Here is an 18,660-nt window from a genome sequence, read left to right as displayed (position 1 = left end):
TATATGTTGTTACTACTGTATTGCACATCGTTGCGGGCAAGACCACCCGCATTTCATTGTATACTTGTGTGTATGTGTGTGTGTGTGTGTGTCTGACAGCTTGAAGTTTATCATGATGATATGATGATAACGCATAACATAATAAAGTTTTCAATCAATCAATCAATCAAATGTCTCATAACTCCCTGGCTGTCACGTGGCTGGTGACTGACAACTTTTCTGAGCCAATAGGCGCTTTGCGCAACCGTAGCAAGTCGCTTCCCAGCCGGGAGCAGCCGGCTGAGAGGTACTGTGGAGCCTCGCTCTGAAGGTTGTGCGTGGCTCGCTCCCGCGAGAGTTCCGCGCCTCGTCTCGTCAGATTTTCAGAGCAAGTCGGACAACATTCTAATTGATTGATTGATTGAATTGAAAAGTGTATTAACAGATTGCAGAATGGGTACAGTACAGTACATCTCAATACATACAATTGTTAAGGGGATGCAGACCAGAGAAAGACTTTCGTCTTGTTTCCACCAGGGTCCCCCATTTTCAATTCATCATAACATATATGACATACATGACATACAGATAGACAGTACTGCTACATCTATACATTTATGACATATCAGATTTGCAAATACAGTACTGTTTGTGATACAAAAGTGTCCAGAAAAGGAGTGTATATACATTTGGCGTAGAAACTGTACATTGGAGGAGGTTGGTGGGGTGGGGTTGGGTGGGTTGGGTGAGGGCTGTACATTGGAGGTGGGGGGGGGGGGGTAACCGTCATGCAACGCGCTTGGCGAGGCCGTAGTAAAACCTGCGCAGATCTGCGTCCGCCTATCCCATCTCGAACACGCCTGTTCTTCCTTGTTTAGTGGGCAGTGCGCGAGCCAAGCATACATGCTGACGATTGGCTGAGGTTGAGTAAAATGTCATGGTAAGCCAATCAGAGGTAGAGGTGGGCGGGTGTCTAAAGCATCCAGAGTCTGACACACAGCGCGACCACACACACAAGCGATCAGTCAGCGTGAGACCGCGGGTCCGTGTAGTGTACGTTTTGAGCCCAAATAATCCAAAACGAATCCAACGAACAACACAAGCAACTCAGTCAACGTGAGACCGCGGGTCCATGAGCGTTTTGTGTTCACTCTTGTGTTGCAGCGCAGGACACTGAGTGGCTCTACTGCTGACAGCCTTATCAACAGTGCTGCACTTCCTGGTTTAATAGCACAGTCTTCAGGATCTCTGTAGGTCATGCATGTCTTAAATGTCATGATTAGATTAGTTTAGATGATTCGATTAGATTCTTATATCTGTATGTTGTGTATGTCATAAATGTCATGAATTGAAAATGGGGGACCCTGATGTAAACAAGACAAAAGGCTTTCTCTGGTCTGCATCCCCTTAACAATTGTGTGTATTGAGCCGTACTGTATTGTACCCATTCTGCAATCTGTTCATTAAAATGTTCAATCAATCAGTATATATTTGTTATTTATTTTTGGTATAGTGCTTAACAAGCATAATTTAATGTTGCCCAGTTGTGGCCTGTTGAGGGGCAATACATATCAAAAGTTCCAAAACACCTATTGTGTTTGTATTTGTATGATCCACTATATAAACATAGTAACTATAATATCTACATACATGGCATTTGATTGGAGGCTAGTCTCACTTTGTCCCACAGCAACATTAAAAGTTTAGATTTGTGTATGTTGTTTATGTAAAAAAAATCTTGAAAGTAACGCAATAGTTACTTTCTGACGTAACTAGTTACTTTTATCATTTGTAACTGAGTAAGTAATTTAGTTACTTTTTGGAAGAAGTAACTAGTAACTGTAACTAGTTACTTTTTAAAAGTAACTTGCCCAACACTGGTTGTCATACAGAATTACAGAATATATATATATATTTTTTTTATTGATCTTTTCCCCCCTCCTTTTTCCTCCGATTTTCTCCCATCCCAATGTTAGTCGTTATGCCAATTCCCAATCCCCTTCCTGGTCGCTGCGCACTTACCCCCCACAGTCGGTCTGGGAGAGTGGAGGCTACCACGTGCTTCCTCCGACACACGTCCAGCCAATCACCGCTTCTTTTCACCTGGCAGCGCGGATTCTCACTGAGAGGGCGTAGCGTGTGGAAGGATCACACCATCCCACTTAGATCCTATCCGCGCTTAGCAGGCGCCCCGACCGAACTGTAGGAGTCGCTGTTTACAATGACCCGGACCACCCCGCCAGCTTCTCCCACCCTCTAATACTGCCAATTGTATTAGTGTGAACGGCCAGCCAAGCTGGTGACAACCCCGGAGCTGTGAGCTGGACTCGAACAGGCGAATCCAGACGCTGTAATAAAATAGATAATAGATAATAGATAGATAGATAATAAAATAAGTATAGCAAGTATAAAATAGAAGTCAAGTACGTAGACAAAAATGTTCAGTATATACAATGCTCTATGTAGAGTAGAAGTAACTGAGTTACCATACAATATACTATACAGTGCAAAGCAGAAGTGGGATGAGGTACAATATAATTTACAGTAAGGTGTAATGAGGTATGGGTTGTAGTGCAAATTCTTTACCGATAAATATAAAGTGTGCTTAGGTGTACTAAAGTGGTTAAAGTGGGTGCTGCAGTGAGTTGTATGTTTAAAGTGAGTGTGTGCGTGTGGATGTGTGTGCTGCGAGTGCATTTGATGGTTGTTACATAGTGTTATTGTTCGTTGTTCCAGCTATTACCCCCTTGCACCCACTTATCCCTCTTCTCCCCAACTCTTACTACTTTAGAGATATTAACTTTACCAATGCTACTCATTTTCCTTGCCTTCTCCACCTGCTCTAAACTTACACAACCTACAATCAAGTTTCCATTTCCCAATACTTTTGCGTATTTTACCTCTCCTAACTGCACTCTTATGAATTTTGTTAACTTTAACGGCTCTATTTTTCGAACTCCTCCATCTCCCTCAAATCTCACCACTATATTCAACACTTCTGTCAAATCCTTTCCTCTACCCTCATCCTCTGACCCACTTGAGCTACCTCCCCTCTCTTTCTTCCTCTTACTCCCCTTCCCCTCACTTTCCCTGCTCTTCTTCTCCACCTTTTTCCACCCTTCACCCCCGCTCTCCTCTCCCTCACTACACTCCATACTGTCACTATCCGTCTCCTTTTTTTTGGCATGGCCGTTCCCATCCCTGTCGGTGTCGCTCTCGCTCAAAGCTTGGTGACTGACCGCCCTGGCTCCCAATGTCGAACCCTGAGGGGAAACAGGGCACGGAAACGGTGACTGGCGTCCTTCGCTCCTACGCATGCTTCCCCGATCATAAAACGCCAAGGCTCTAATTCGATCAGAATCCATTGTCAATGCCATGACGTGCTCCAAAAAACAATCCAGATAGTCTACATGTGCATACAAACTTGCTAAGTATAATATACGGAATATTTCCTGAACAACAACAATCGTCTATCAAAACTTCTCTCCGCTCTCAAGTTCCGCGCTCCTTCACACAACGACCCTTCCCCTGTGCTTGTTTGTCCATCTTGTTTCATTCCTCCAGTCAGAAATACCAGTAAGCCACCATTCATCACTGCCATTCCTGCCCCTCCATTGGTGGATTCCCTTTCCAAACCTCACCCGATTGGTCGATGGGTTTCAGGATCCCTGCACCCAACCCTGGATCACCACACCCTTCATAAACCCTGGCAGATCATTTCTCTCGCTCTCTCTTGCATGTGATTCGGCCTCTGTTGTGGTTTGGGCCTCTTGTTTGTTACTGTTATTTGGTCTTTGTTGACCTGTTGTTTAGGGACCATAGAGCTGGAGTTATTTGACGTATTTGACTTTGAATGTTTTTGTTACACATTGTTTGATTGAAAACTTTATTAACAGATTGCAGAATGGTACAATACAGTAGGCCTACAGCTCAATACTAACAACTGCTAAGAGGATGAAGACCAGAAAAAGACTTTCGTCTTGTTTACATAAGGGTCCTCCATTTTCCACATTTACAAGCTTCCACATTTAGTTGGCAATTGTTTTCTATTCTTCCATTCCTTTCTATTATATGACTAATGTGTTTTTCTAGTTTTCAGGAAGCACCGATGGGGTAAACCGCCATTTCATTTGAGTATTGTTTTCTCCTGTTTTTGTTAGTTAATGGTTTAGGTTACTGAATGTATTTTCCTTTACCATAGGTTAGGTTGGTTTGTTTTGAAATAGTGGTGTTTAGGCGGCTGGGTGGCACAGTGGACATTGCGCTCGTCACCAACGCAAGAGACACCGGGTTCGACTCCGGCTGTCGGCGTTGCCTCCGGCTTGGGCCAGCCGTCATAATACTGTAACTCAATTGGCAGAGTTAGCGGGTGGAAGTTGATGGGTGGTAATCTGAACGTTGTGGACAGCGACTCCTACAGGTCGGTTGCGGACGCCTGCACAGCAGAGACAGGAAATGGCGGGGGTAGTGTGAGCCTCCCACATGTTACACCTCGCCAATGAGAGTCCACGCTGGCAGGTGAAAAGATGTGATAGGCTGCCTCCTCGTGTATCGGAGGGGACACGTGATGCAAGGCTTCTATCCTCCCTACAACCGGCCAGTGGGGGGCACAAGCAATGTTCCAGACAGGGGAGGGGAGAATTGGCACAGTGGAATTGGGATGGGAGAAAAATAGAAAAAAAGAGGAGAAAAAGTGGATAAAAAAAAGGTGGTGTTTGTTGTTTTGGCCTTGGCTCACCCTTACATGTGCTTCCTTTTATGTTAATAAATATCCTTTTTTGTTTACAAACCTGGTCATCATTTCTGTCAACCAAATTTTGTTGTTACAGCCCTTTACCCTTAGCCCTCAGGGGTCGTAACAGACCACAATACATCCTGGCTGGTGTCAGTATTCAGGGGTCATAACGGACCTCGCTGGTGTCAGTATTCAGGGGTCGTAACAGACCTCGCTGGTGTCAGTATTCAGGGGTCGTAACAGACCACATCCTCGCTGGTGTCATTATTCAGGGGTCGTAACAGACCTCGCTGGTGTCAGTATTCAGGGGTCGTAACAGACCACATCCTCGCTGGTGTCATTATTCAGGGGTCGTAACAGACCTCGCTGGTGTCAGTATTCAGGGGTCGTAACAGACCACATCCTCGCTGGTGTCATTATTCAGGGGTCGTAACAGACCTCACTGGTGACAGTATTCAGGGGTCGTAACAGACCACATCCTCGCTGGTGTCAGTATTCAGGGGTCGTAACAGACCACATCCTCGCTGGTGTCAGTATTCAGGGGTCGTAACAGACCACATCCTCGCTGGTGTCAGTATTCAGGGGTCGTAACAGACCACATCCTCGCTGGTGTCAGTATTCAGGGGTCGTAACAGACCACATCCTCGCTGGTGTCAGTATTCAGGGGTCGTAACAGACCACATCCTCGTTGGTGTCATTATTCAGGGGTCGTAACTAGGGATGGGTACCGAATTCGGTACTTTTGAGGTACCGAACCGAAACACGTCGGTACTACCGAGTATCGAATCAAGTGAGAAACCGAAAAAAAAATAAAAAAAAGGTTTTTTTATTTATTTATTTTTTTTACTTTTTCTTTTTTTTTACTTTTTTCTTTTCATGTCAACGTTCACACGCACAATATATGCTTAGCTAGGATTTGACTTGATTCAACAACAAAGCAGTCGGAGCAATGACAAGCCGAAAACTGTCAAAATTGTAGTTATTTGAAGTTTGGATTTTTTTTTTTACGACTGAGGTAGGTAAATTAAATTTCTTGAGACTAAAGTACCGAAAAAAGGTACCGTTGGGTACCGGTATCGATTCACAGGTACCGGTATCGGTTCAAATGTGAAAGGTACCCATCCCTAGTCGTAACAGACCTCACTGGTGACAGTATTCAGGGGTAAACCAACATGCCTTGCTATAACATCTCCACTCCAATAGGTGTCACTGTAGCACTCATTATTGGATTCCATTTTCAACACAACTAAAGCATGTGATGGGACCTATGGATGGGACTTGTCTTGTAGTGTTTCTCTGTATCCAGTAGAAGAACGGTAAACACCATGCAGGACACACATCTCAGCCATCACACAACTGAAGAGTGGACATTGTAACTGGAGACAGAGGACCTTGCTGATGGACGCTGGTGGTGGCCACAGATCTCCTAGTCAACATGTTATAATTTTTGTAGGTTCTATTTTGACGTTTTCCTTGTTAGGTTATGGTTAGGTTAAGGACTAGGAGTGTTAAGGTTAGGCTATGGACAAGGTTAGGCTGTGGACAAAGTTAGGTTAAGGACTAGGAGTGTTAAGGTTAGGCTATGCACATGGTTAGGTTATGGACAAGGAGTGTTATGGTTAGGTTAAGGACTAGGAGTGTTATGGTTTGGCCATGGACATGGTTAGGTTAAGGACTAGGAGTGTTATGATTCGGCCATGGACAAGGTTATGTTATGGACAAGGAGTGTTAAGGTTAGGCTATAGACAAGGTTAGGTTATGGACTAGGAGTGTTATAAGATAAGATATTCCTTTATTGATCCCCTTGGGGGAATTCAGGCATCATAGCAGCATGGGGGAGGGGAGGTAAAGGTAGTAAAAAGCAGTGTAAACAATATAAAAAAATCAATATTCTTAACATAACATAATTAACTCTGGACATGTGCATAATGGTCAACAAGGTCTGAGATGGGGGTATGTATGCCTCTCAGTTATATTTGCCCTACAATAATAGTTACAATATATAATCTAATCCAATAAACTAAATCGAATCTAATATATCATGTAAAAATGCTTATGGTTAGGCAATGGACAAGGTTAGGTTATGGACAAGGAGTGTTAAGGTTAGGCTATAGACAAGGTTAGGCTATGGACAAGGAGTGTTAAGGTTAGGCTATAGACAAGGTTAGACAATGGACAAGGTTAGACAATGGACAAGGTTAGGCTATAGACAAGGTTAGGCTATGGACAAGGTTAGGTTAGGGACAAGGTTAGGCTATAGACAAGGTTAGACAATGGACAAGGTTAGGCTATAGACAAGGTTAGGCTATGGACAAGGTTAGGTTAGGGACAAGGTTAGGCTATAGACAAGGTTAGACAATGGACAAGGTTAGGCTATAGACAAGGTTAGGCTATGGGCAAGGAGTGTTAAGGTTAGGTTATGGACAAGGTTAGGCTATGGACAAAGAGTGTTATGGTTAGGTTATGGACAAGGTTAGGCGGCTATGGACAAAGAGTGTTATGGTTAGGTTATGGACAAGGTTAGACTATGGACAAGGACCACTCTGTGTGTCAAGGTGAAGAACTCCTCCTGTTGTGGGGGGGGGGGGGGGGGGCACGGCAGAGAGGAGGGCTCCACCTTGTTTCCAGACATATGCAGCCGTCCTTGTATTACAAGATATGTGAAGGCCACCCTACCCTAGGTATAAATATCTGTGTACTATTCTCATTCTGCAGCACTCCAGGGACAGAAAGCCACTGTTGTACTCTGTGTTTGCTCTTACTGGCCAGTAACTTCAAATAAACTTCTAGTCTACCTCTGACCTCTGACCAACCATCAGTCTCAGCCGGACTCTTGGTTTCAACTTGGCTCCATCGGCCGGCGGTTTGCCCTGTGACTTCACATGTGATTATCACTTATTGATGGAGGTGGATAATGTCAGTCACCACTGGTCTGTTCACATGTAGATCTGTAGATAAGGATGATGTCATAGAAGCAGACATCAATCTGAGTCCATTGAGCCTCCTGAACAGGCCATTACAGTTTGCTTTATGAGCTTTAGCAGGTGTGAAAAGTAATGCAGTACCTGGCTTTCAGTTCTACCTCTTTCAGCTTCTTTTATGAGCTTTAGCAGGTGAAAAGTAATGCAGTACCTAGCTTTCAGTTCTACCTGTGTTCACGTTGGACCAGTGATGGTCGGTTGCAGTGCTGGTTGATTGTGTGTGCATTGTTTGATGTGCAGTGCCTCTTGTAGAGGGTGTTAGCGTGCCGGGGTTAGTGGTGTTAGTGCCAAGTTGTAGTGATTTCCTTAACTTAATGGAAGTCTTACTGTGGCCGGTTGCCCCCCATGTCTGTTAACCCCGTTCTCCCTGGCAGGAATATGAACTTTGGTCTCATTATTTATGCTAACCATCCAATAAAGATTGTTACCTTTTGTACCCCGGTTGTGCATTTAAGGGCTTTGACAAACAGCAGCTTCCCCTGCTAACTAGCAGTTTCTCCTGCTTGTGGTGTAACCCACTTTTTATTACAATATTATCCCAAATCAGCTTACTGTTTCCATTTGCTTCATTGATTATGCCTTTGCCTGTCTCAGTTCTTTGGTCACCTTATTTCTTAGGGTTGTAAACCTACGTTTGTTGTGTTCCATGTTGGACTTAAGGGCTATTTTTAGGGCATGATCTTTTTCTTTCATTGACTTTCTTATATTTTCATTTATCCAAGGGAGGGTGCTCTTTTGGACACATTTGGATTTAATTTCTTTTTTTTATCCACTTTTTCTCCTTATTTTTCTATTTTTCTCCCATCCCAATTTTGCCTCGCCAATTCTCCCTTCAATTCTCCCCTCCCCTGTCTCGAACGTTGCTAGACTATGCCTCCCACTGGTCGGCTGCAGTGATTCAGATTCAGACAACTTTATTGATCCCGCGTGGGGAAATTCATATTTGCAGCTTCATACGCAACAAGCAACAAAGACAAACAAACAACAAAACAAAACATCTCAACGACAGCACAGCAAAAAAATTAAAAATTAAAAAAGAGAGAGAAACACTCCATGTGATACACAATCCAGCAAAGTAAAAATAAAAACAGACAACCAAGTGCAAAAGGCTACTTAAAATGACTACTGTCTGTGTTTAGAAGTCTGATAGCCGAGGGGACAAAAGATTTGGCGTAGCGGTTGGTCCTACTTGGTGGGACGTCATTACGGCGGTCAGAAGGCAACAATGAAAACCGCTGAGACAGAGCATGGAGGGGTTGATTAGTGATGCTCGTCCCCTTCTTGACCACCTGGTCCGTCCAGAGAGAACATAGGTCTCTCTGTTTTACTCCAATTATTTTGGAGCACACTTTCACTATGTACTGTAGGCTGTTCCTATCTTTAATAGACAGGCCACTGAACCAGCAGATAAAAGAAAAAGTTAGGAGGCTTTCAATAAAATAACTATAAAAAGTGCTCAGGATCTTCACACTAACATTAAAAGAGTTCAGCTTTCTCAGCAGGTAGATCCTCTGCTGACCTTTTTTAACAATAGACTCAGTCAAACACAGTTCCACTTCCCAGGTATTTGTACGATTCAACAATCTGGACATCCTCATCATGAATTACACTAGCTACACTGGCTTGATGATCGGGGTTGTGTCTGAAGTCAATTATCATGTCCTTAGTCTTAGAGACATTGAGGTCCAGGTAATTCTCATCACACCAATTCACAAAGTCGTGAAGTACAGGTCCATGATCAGTTTCGGAGCGCTGCAGTAGGGATACCAGGACAGTGTCATCTGAAAACTTAACCAGATGCCTTTGGTCATGAAGCGATCTGCAGCTGTCCATGTACATAATAAATAAAAGGGGAGACAAAACGCAACCTTGGGGTGGGCCAGTGTTGGAAATCTACATGTTGGACATCTGCCCATTGACAAATACCTGCTGGACCCTCTCAGTGAGGAAATTTAAAATCAGCATGAGAAGCTGGTGTGGGAGACTAAAATAAGAGTCAAGCCTCTCAATTAAAATGTGGGGCTGCATTTTATTAAAAGCAGAGGAGAAATCTGAAAATAAAAGTTTATACACAAAGTCCAAGATGAAGAGCATAGCATCCTCCACCCCTTTACCTGGCTGATATGCGAATTGAAGGGGATCTAATTTACCCTCAATAAAAGACAGTGTTTTTTAAAAACTTCTAAAAGTCCTTCAATTATTTTGAATCTTTTGACTTAGGGATGGGTATGATGGTTGACGTCTTCCATAATGTGGGGATCTGACCTAGATCTACACACATCTGGAAGAGTCTAGAAAACACCCAACCAAGCTGATCAGCACAGTGGTGCAGGGTGGGCCCGCATATCGAGTCTGGGCCAGCAGCTTTTCTTGGTTTAACCTTTTTAAATGATGCTGTGACCCAATCTTGGGAAATAACCATTTCGTTTTGGGGTTCCAGGGAATCCATGCATGCAGAGATATTCTCTAAAAAGTCAGAACTTTCAAAGCAGGAGAAGAAGGAATTAAAAGTGTTTGGCAAGTCAGTGCTATTTACTCCTCTAATAGTAGTGGATTTATTCCTCCCAGTATTAGTATTTGTGTTTATGGAAGCCATGTTCTTTATACCTTGCCATGCGGCTCAGAGGTCTCCACTGCTATATTGAGCTTCTATCTTGTCCTTATACATTTGTTTGGCCTTCTTAATAGCAATACAAACTTCTCTAGAAGCAGCCTTTTTCTCTAGGGCATTACTCGTACAATAGGCCAGTTTCTTTTTATTGATAACTGCTTTTAACTCCTTGGTTATCCAAGGTTTATTATTTGGATAAATAACAACCACTTTACTCGGGATAATGGAATCTACACAAAATGTGATGTACGAAGAGATAGTGTCACAAAGTTCATTAATGTTATCGCCGCATGCGGCAAAGAAACAGTCCCTGTCCGTACATTCGAAGCAGGCCTGAAGGGAGGAGATGCTGTCCTCCGACCAGCATTTCACTGGTTTCTCCACCCGCGGAAGCCGCCTGAAAGTGGGTGTGTACATGGGAATCAGATACACGCTATTGTGGTAGGAAGATCCCAGGGAAGGCAGTGATAGCGATTTGTAGGCACCGCTCATTGAGCCATAATACAGGTCTATGATAGAGTTCCTCTGTGTGGTGGCACAGGTCACATACTGTTCATATGTCCTCAAAGTAGTGTTCAAGCGACAATGATTAAAATCACCAAGGATGAATTTTGGAGCCTCTGGGCTGATTGCGTCGAGTCGGTGCGTGACGTCAGCAATCAGCTTGGAAGCAGCTGATGCGTTCGCGCGAGGGTGAATGTAAACAATAGTAAAAAATAACTGTGGGAACTCTCGAGGCAAATAAAAGGGACGGAGTGAACAGTCAAAAGTCAGGTGTGCAAATCTTCTCCCGAACCAGAGGTACTGTAATACTGTCGTGATGTAGCAGCACACACCACCTCCCTGTCGTTTGTTTGTGATCTCCGGTGATCGGTCCAAACAAAGCGGAGCACTGAACCCACTAAGTGACAGGTCCTCGTCCCGATCACGGCCATTTAACCATGTTTCAGTGAAGGCCAGTAAACAGGTGTCCTTCACTTCATGTTTAAATTTGGCCCAGGCCTGCAGTTCATCCATCTTATTGCGGAGAGACTGTGCATTACAGAGCATGATTGAAGGAAGAGCTGGCAGCTTGCGGCGGTCTTGGAGGCTCATGTTCTTGAGTCTCCGATGAATCCCACCTCTTCTCCCTCTCTTCCGATTAGTGGTTCTGGCTTTGGTGACAGTTCTGCGAAGCTCAGGTGGAATATCCTCCGGCGTAACGCTGTCCCTTGTCCGAAGTGACAGGAGAAACTCCTGGGTGAATGAAATCCTGCCGGGCAAGGTGCCATGGCAACCGTATGTGTTTACTCCGTTCTGTGACTCCGTGCTCGTACAAGGATGGTGGAGCAAAAAGAAAATAAGCACAAGCACAAACAGATCCACAAACGCCCTCATATTGTCCATAAACTGGGTGCTAAAACATGGAGATAAAGAAACACATACACTACGAAACGCAAACAAACGCAGACAACCGGCAGCTACGCGCGTCGCACACAGAGGAGCGCTGCACACCGGAAATCAATCAATCCCCGGAAATTAATCAAGGAGCCCTGTTAACAGACACACCAGCGGACCAAGCCTTGCATCACGCGTCCCCTCCGGTACACGAGGAGGCAGCTGTCGCATTTTTTCACCTGTACAGCGCGATCTCTCAGTGGCGAGGAGTAACGCGTGGAAGGCTCACGCTGCCCCGATACTTCCCGATTCTGCTGTACAGGCGCACCAACCGACCTATAGGAGTCGCTGTCCACAACGTCCAATCCCCACCCAACAGCTTTCCCACCCCTAACACTTCCAATTGTGTTAGTATGAAGGACCAGCCAAGTTGGTAGCAACGCCGAGAGCTGGCCTCGAACCCAGCATCTCCTGCGTTAGTGGCGAGCGCCTTGCCCACTGCGCCACTTAGCCGCCCTTGGATTTTATTTCTTTAAGAAAGCTGTCCATTGTAAATTTGATAGTGGAGAGGAACAGGTGACTGTCAGTTTCTACATCAGTCCTTGATAGTATATCACTCCACTCTTCTTAAGACAGTTTTCTAGATACAAGCGTTAAGGTCAGATAGGCCAATTACTAAATGTAATGATTTAGTAATCCTCTCTGGCTCGTTACTAAACACTAGGTTGATTTGGGTCTTATCCTAGTTGGCCCTTTAATCATCTGAACAAAATCAAATTTCGTTGTAAATAGTTTGAAGGCTTTTCTACTATGTTCATCTTCCCAGTTTATGTTGAAATCTCCCATCAAAAGTACTTCTTTATCAAAGTTGCACTCTCTAAGTATGGTGTTCAGCTGGTCAGAAAATATAGCTCTGGAGCCCTAGGAGGGTAAAGGCAGGGATTAAAGCAAAAGAAAATCTCCTGACTGAATTTCTTTTGGGCCAAGTGAAGTCATATTCTTATTTTAACCTCCACTGTATATTTTTATTTAACAGAGTTAGCGTTTTAAGGTACCTACATTATTTTGAACATCTGACTCTTGACTTTGTCATACAAATAATCAACATACCGTAACTTTTCAGTGCACGTTTTTCAGCAGATTTTGCCTGCTTCAGAAAAGATTAATCACCATCAGGCTAAATCCAAAATTTGATTTGATTGCAATCTTGATCAGGCCATTTCTACTAGCTATTTCTAATGCTTGCTGCACATTAAGACACTCGTATAGGCTCATTTGCTTGTGTGACGTTTATAGATGTAGGCTATAGTTAGGCCTAATAACGATATAGTGGCAGTCAGGAGAATGAGGCTGGCAGGTCACTGCCAGAGACACCATGAGATGCCAACCAGCAAACTTGTGCTGTGGGAACCAACACACGGGCATCGATCACGAGGACGTCCCACGTAAACCTACGTGGACGTACTCAGGAGAGATGTGGGAACAGAAAGCACCGGCGAGCTAGCCAGATGCATGGAGGATCGGGATGACTGGAAGCACCGATGGAGGGCCCGTCCGAGGACGACCTAGAGATAATAACGTCTGCTTGTGTGCCTATTTGTGAGCTCCCGCACAGGTGTGATGGAATTCAAGTTCAAGTTTGTATTGATCACATAGGCAGGCTACACATGGAGTAGGCTACATGGCAGTGAGATTCATTGTTCTTGTATGCTCTCTCTCGTATTATTGTTATAGGCTATCGTCAAGAAAGGAAGTAAATTATTTTCCATCGTGGCTTTAATTCGTAGCCTTAAGAGAATTTATATAGGCTACCTAATACCGACATCAAAATATATTGTATGCCTCTACAAATCATATTATACCAGGTTGTTTGTATGGTAATTAGGTAGGGCTAGTGCCAGGGGCGGAGCTAGGGGGTGGCTACCTGGGCTCAAGCCCCGGATGTATTCTGAAAAGCCCCGAATCTATTTAATTTTTTTTAACAATTCATCATTGTTACATGAAAATATGTTTGCACCAGATTTAGCAGAAGCTAATTTCCATCTGTGGTCTATCCAGCTGCTAACTGTATTTGAGTGAGTTAAGTCTTGGTGTTATGGTTGACTCAGACCCAAGCTTTAAATCACAATCAACAAGTTGACAAAAACTTAATTCTTCCACCTTAGAAACATAGCTAAAGTACGGCCATTTATAAATCAAAAGGACGCTGAAAACCAGATCCATGCCTTTATCTCAAGCCAACTCGACTACTGTAATGCACTCCTTACCGGCCTCCCGAAAAAATACGATAACTATTTTATTGCAATGCACTATTGCATTATTTTATTCTATTTTACTAACTATTTTATTGCACTGCACTATTTTACTTTGTATCAGTGAATCATAGACGCCTGGCCATAAGAGCATTCGGAGCATCTCTGCTCTCCCACTATTGAACTTGGGGGAGCAAAGGTATGATCTTGCTCCACCACTTTTTGATTATATGAAAAATATGATATATCCCCCCCCCCAATATATAAATCTAACCATAACTACGTTATGGTTAACTGAGTTTTATAGTGAAAAGAGCAGCTTTATTGGTCAAGATTGAAGGCTCTATATTGCAGGAAATTGCACGTACAGGTTCATTAAATTCAAAAAAAATCTGTCGTGGCTGACCCCCTCCAAACCACACCTTACCTGCCAAAAAAATTAAAAAAAAAAAAAATTAAAAAAAAAAGGGGGGCCCATCTGGGCTAAGCCCCGGATCTCCTACAATCCTAAATCCGCCCCTGGCTAGTGCGTCTACGTTTTAACAGTACACAGGATGGTGCAAGGTGTGGATATGTATATCTCTTTGTGGAGTTCTTGTCCAGCAGGGTTTACTTGTACATGCAATATCCAGTTGTAATGATGAAGACTTTATTTCAAACTCAAGGTCCATATTACACATATACAAAACAACAACGAGAATACAATAACAAAATAAACAAGCCCAACAACATAGATTAAAATACATAAAGGCATCGGTTCCAATGTTTCCACAAATCAGAGGAGTACCTTGTATCACTTCGTTTTACATCACTAATGGCACCCATTATCTTGTTTTTTTACTCTAATAAACAACACATACATTAAAACATGAGGTTCCTCAGCAGAGCATGGAAGGTGGGGACATTTGTAGTCACAAACAAATGGCTTGCACTAGTCCGTCTTGGGAGCTTAGGACAATAGGCTCTGAACAGGCTTATTTTTACATTGTCTGTACACATATACAATTTTCGTGCCAGCATATTGGCCTGTGCATAGTTTGCAGCACTGTCCTATACATATGGGCATATATATAGTAACACAAATTATATCACTTATCTAAATATCAATCACATGTGCCAGGTTACACAGTAAAATGGTGACATCATTGGGTTAAACAATTTATTACAAACGGTGTCCGCGTGTAGCACCACATATTAACATCCTCACATACAGAAATTCTAGTAACATCTGCACAGCGGCAAAAACGGCACTACACTAGCTTATACGTGAAAAAAGGATAATGGCGGTTGGTACATTAGCTCAATCATAGGAAGGATCACGTTAGCCAACTTAGCGCCTCTTCCAGTCAATCACAGTTAACTCACTTGCTGTACTGTATACGCGTTGCACGATGGGACGCTTTATAAAAAATGATATAACAAATTAACAAATAACCACAACATGACAAAAGGAAGACACACAGATGCTATGCAATGCATAGCTTTTGTGATTTGTGTATTGTGTATTCGCGAGGGAAGACCGTCAAAATTCCCAGAAAAATCTTGACCAATGAGAGAACAGTTTGCTCGCGCGTGGCGTTTGTTTACAAGTTTTGGACCGAACCAAGGGGCAAGTGCAACATTGTATCATATTATTAGTCCCTGAATCGGAACAAAGCAAACAAACTACAGGTGAAAATGCCTTAAAAGGATAGTCCGCTAAATAATTTCCCAGCATTTTGTACACAGGTAGCGTGGGCCTCAGACTTCAAATTGACGGAAATCTGTCGTAGGACGGAGCGCTTTAATCCCCGAGCTTTAAAAGCAAAATACACAAGATTAGATTAGATTAAATGCATTCATCCCCCGACTCCTGGTTGAGAACCACTGGATTAATACATGAAAGCCACTTCCAAATCCTGTTTTGAAGCTCCAGATACCAGCAAAGAGGGTCTGGTTCCAGTGATAGCCACCTCATAATCATTGTGCCCTCCAAAAAAGGTACCTGGGGTTCCTATTTAGTATACTGCTTAGTAAAAGTACATGGGGTTCCTATTGTGTATACTGTTCTACTTTTCAAGTCTACTCACCACTTAAACTGAACAACTAAATGGTTTCTCACCAGTATGAGTTATCATGTGGCTATTCAGATTTCCTTTCTGACTGAAAACCTTTCCACAAACTGAACAACTAAATGGTTTCTCTCCAGTATGAGTTCTCATGTGTCTCTTCAAAACTCCTTTCCAACCGAAAACCTTTCCACAAACTGAACAACTAAATGGTTTCTCTCCAGTATGAGTTATCATGTGGCGATTCAGATATACTTTATTACTGAAATCCTTTCCACAAACTGAACAACTAAATGATTTCTCCCCAGTATGAGTTCTCATGTGGTGATTCAGATGTGCTTTATGGCTGAATCCTTTCCCACAAACTGAACAACTAAATGGTTTCTCTCTAGTATGAGTTATCATGTGGCTATTCAGACCTTGTTTCTGGCTGAATCCTTTCCTACAAACCGAACAACTAAATGGTTTCTCTCCAGTATGAGTTCTCATGTGTCTCTTCAGATATACTTTCAGACTGAATCCTTTCCCACAAACTGAACAACTAAATGGTTTCTCTCCAGTATGAGTTCTCATGTGGCTATTCAGACCTCGTTTCTGGCTGAATCCTTTCCCACAAACTGAACAACTAAATGGTTTCTCTCCAGTATGAGTTCTCATGTGTCTCTTCAGATATACTTTCAGACTGAATCCTTTCCCACAAACTGAACAACTAAATTGTTTCTCTCCAGTATGGTTTTGTAAGTGTTTCTTCAGATCTCCCTTCTTGCTGAACCCAGGCCTACTGCTGGACAAACTTTCTATTTTCTTTGTCTTCTTTGGTTTCAGAGTCATCAAACTTGGTCCTCCACTCTCCTTCCAGTCATCGCTGTCATCAGTCTCAGAACTGTAATCATCACCGTTTTCAGTCTCAGTTCCAGAACTGTCATCATCACTGTCTTCAGTCTCAGAACTGTCATCATCACCGTCTTCAGTCTCAGTTCCAGAACTGTCATCATCACCGTCTTCAGTCTCAGTTCCAGAACAATCATCATCATACAGCCCTTGATGTAGTTCATCTCTAATCTGTAGGACCTCTGAGTCCTGGGTTTGGCTGAGCTGTGAAGACAGAGTATTCACATAGTCATGTTCATAATTCACAGGATGTAAGGTTGTCTTGGAGCCATCAGCCTCTAGATCTTTAAATAGTTCATTTTGTTCCTCTTTAATCTGTTGCGACTGGGTCCTGGGTTTGGTTAAACCATGAGGACAGAGTATTATCACCATAATTTTGATATTTCACAGGATGTAAGGTCATCTTGGAGCCATCAGCCTCTAGATCTTTAAATAGTTCATTTTGTTGATGTAGTTCATCTTTAATCTGTAGCAGCTGTGGGTCCTGAGTTTGGTTAAACCATGAGGACTGAGGTTTCTCTTCATCATGAATGGATGTCGACATTATGATATCAGCCTCCTCCAGACCTTGAAGCTGCTCTCCCTCCTGACTGGCCAATAGTTCCTCCTGTTCCTCTTTAATCTGTAGGGGCTGTGGGTCCTCCTGGCCCAGACTGGGGCTCCTCTCCTGCTGTTGAGGGGGAACCTCCTCTTCACAGATAAACTGCAGTAAAGCAAGAGAGTCTAGAAAGAAGGGCATACAAATATTTAAAAGTAATTTGTTGAAAGTAACAATGGGACATTTCACACTACACTCGTACCAGGAAAGTAACATGTTGAACCAACCAGACATATTGGCGTATATGTTGGCCAATAAGATCCAATATGAAAACGTTTTTACAGAACTGAATGCAGAAAAGGATGCTTATTGCTTAGAAATGGTGTCATCACTTAGTTTGACCAGCAGAGCGCACTCTGACTCAATTGTTTACAATACTCTCACCACAGCACATGTGGCAGAGTAGCATCACAGCAGAGCAGAGCAGACTATGGTGTAGAGTTATGTTGAGGCTGCGTCCTGCATGTCCACCAATGAGCTGTATGTAACGTTAGCTAAACAGCACCAAGCTTATAGTAAACACTAGAGCTTGGCTAGGCTACCGGTGTTTACAGCTCCGTCAATTAGCACTGAGTGTTGTATATTTTGCAGACTGGAGTATTAATTAGCTAAGTTAAGATAGCTAGCTAATGTTAACTAGTGCAAACGTTCACCGTCTGTATAGCGCCATGGTCTCTAGCTCCTTTTTTTTCCTCAGTTGAAAAAAGTTGAACTTTTTGGGCTAAAGCGCAGGAAAGACTGCAGAGACAGGGAACGTTACTGCTAGCTATCTTATATCAGAGTAAGACACACACACACCTCACAAAAGACCCTAGAAGTCTGTCTGATCTGACTCATCCTCCTCTCCTCTCCCCCTACAGCTGTTGGAGCCTAGTGAGTGGATCCACGTCACCCTCCTGGACCAGGATAACAGCCCCATCAGAAACGCAGTGCTGGGGCAGAGGCTGCTACTTTGAGTTACTTTTAAAACATTATCTTTACATTTAAACTTTCACTTTAAATTGTATTATTTAATTAATTTTATGTTATTAAAGTCTCAGTCTCTCTCTCTCTCTCTCTCTCTCTAGCTAAGAGTGAGGAGAAGACACTACAGTTCAATATTAAACATCTAGCTAAGAGTGAGGAGAAGACACTACAGTTCAATATTAAACATCTAGCCAAGAGTTAGGAGAAGACACTAAATTCAAT

At 43.1% G+C, this 18,660-nt stretch overlaps 1 protein-coding gene across 1 annotated transcript; it reads right to left on the bottom strand.

Annotated features, from left to right (window-relative positions):
- Positions 1-14,606: 14,606 nt before the first annotated feature.
- Positions 14,607-17,264, bottom strand: LOC311241462 (uncharacterized protein). The gene has a single exon (XM_084330298.1). It carries the CDS (start codon positions 17,244-17,246, stop codon positions 16,008-16,010), a length of 1,239 nt encoding a protein of 412 aa, XP_084186424.1. The 5' UTR covers positions 17,247-17,264; the 3' UTR covers positions 14,607-16,007.
- Positions 17,265-18,660: the final 1,396 nt, after the last annotated feature.

Source organism: Notolepis coatsorum (assembly GCF_963971535.1).
Source record: "Notolepis coatsorum genome assembly, chromosome: 15".
Lineage (NCBI taxonomy): Eukaryota > Metazoa > Chordata > Actinopteri > Aulopiformes > Paralepididae > Notolepis > Notolepis coatsorum.
Note: the sequence above shows the minus strand (reverse complement) of the source record. Positions and strands in the feature narration are given on the sequence as shown.

Excerpts from the sequence above, each read along its gene's own strand:
- LOC311241462 (XM_084330298.1), bottom strand. The coding sequence starts at position 17,246 with ATGGTGATAATACTCTGTCCTCATGGTTTAACCAAACCCAGGACCCAG.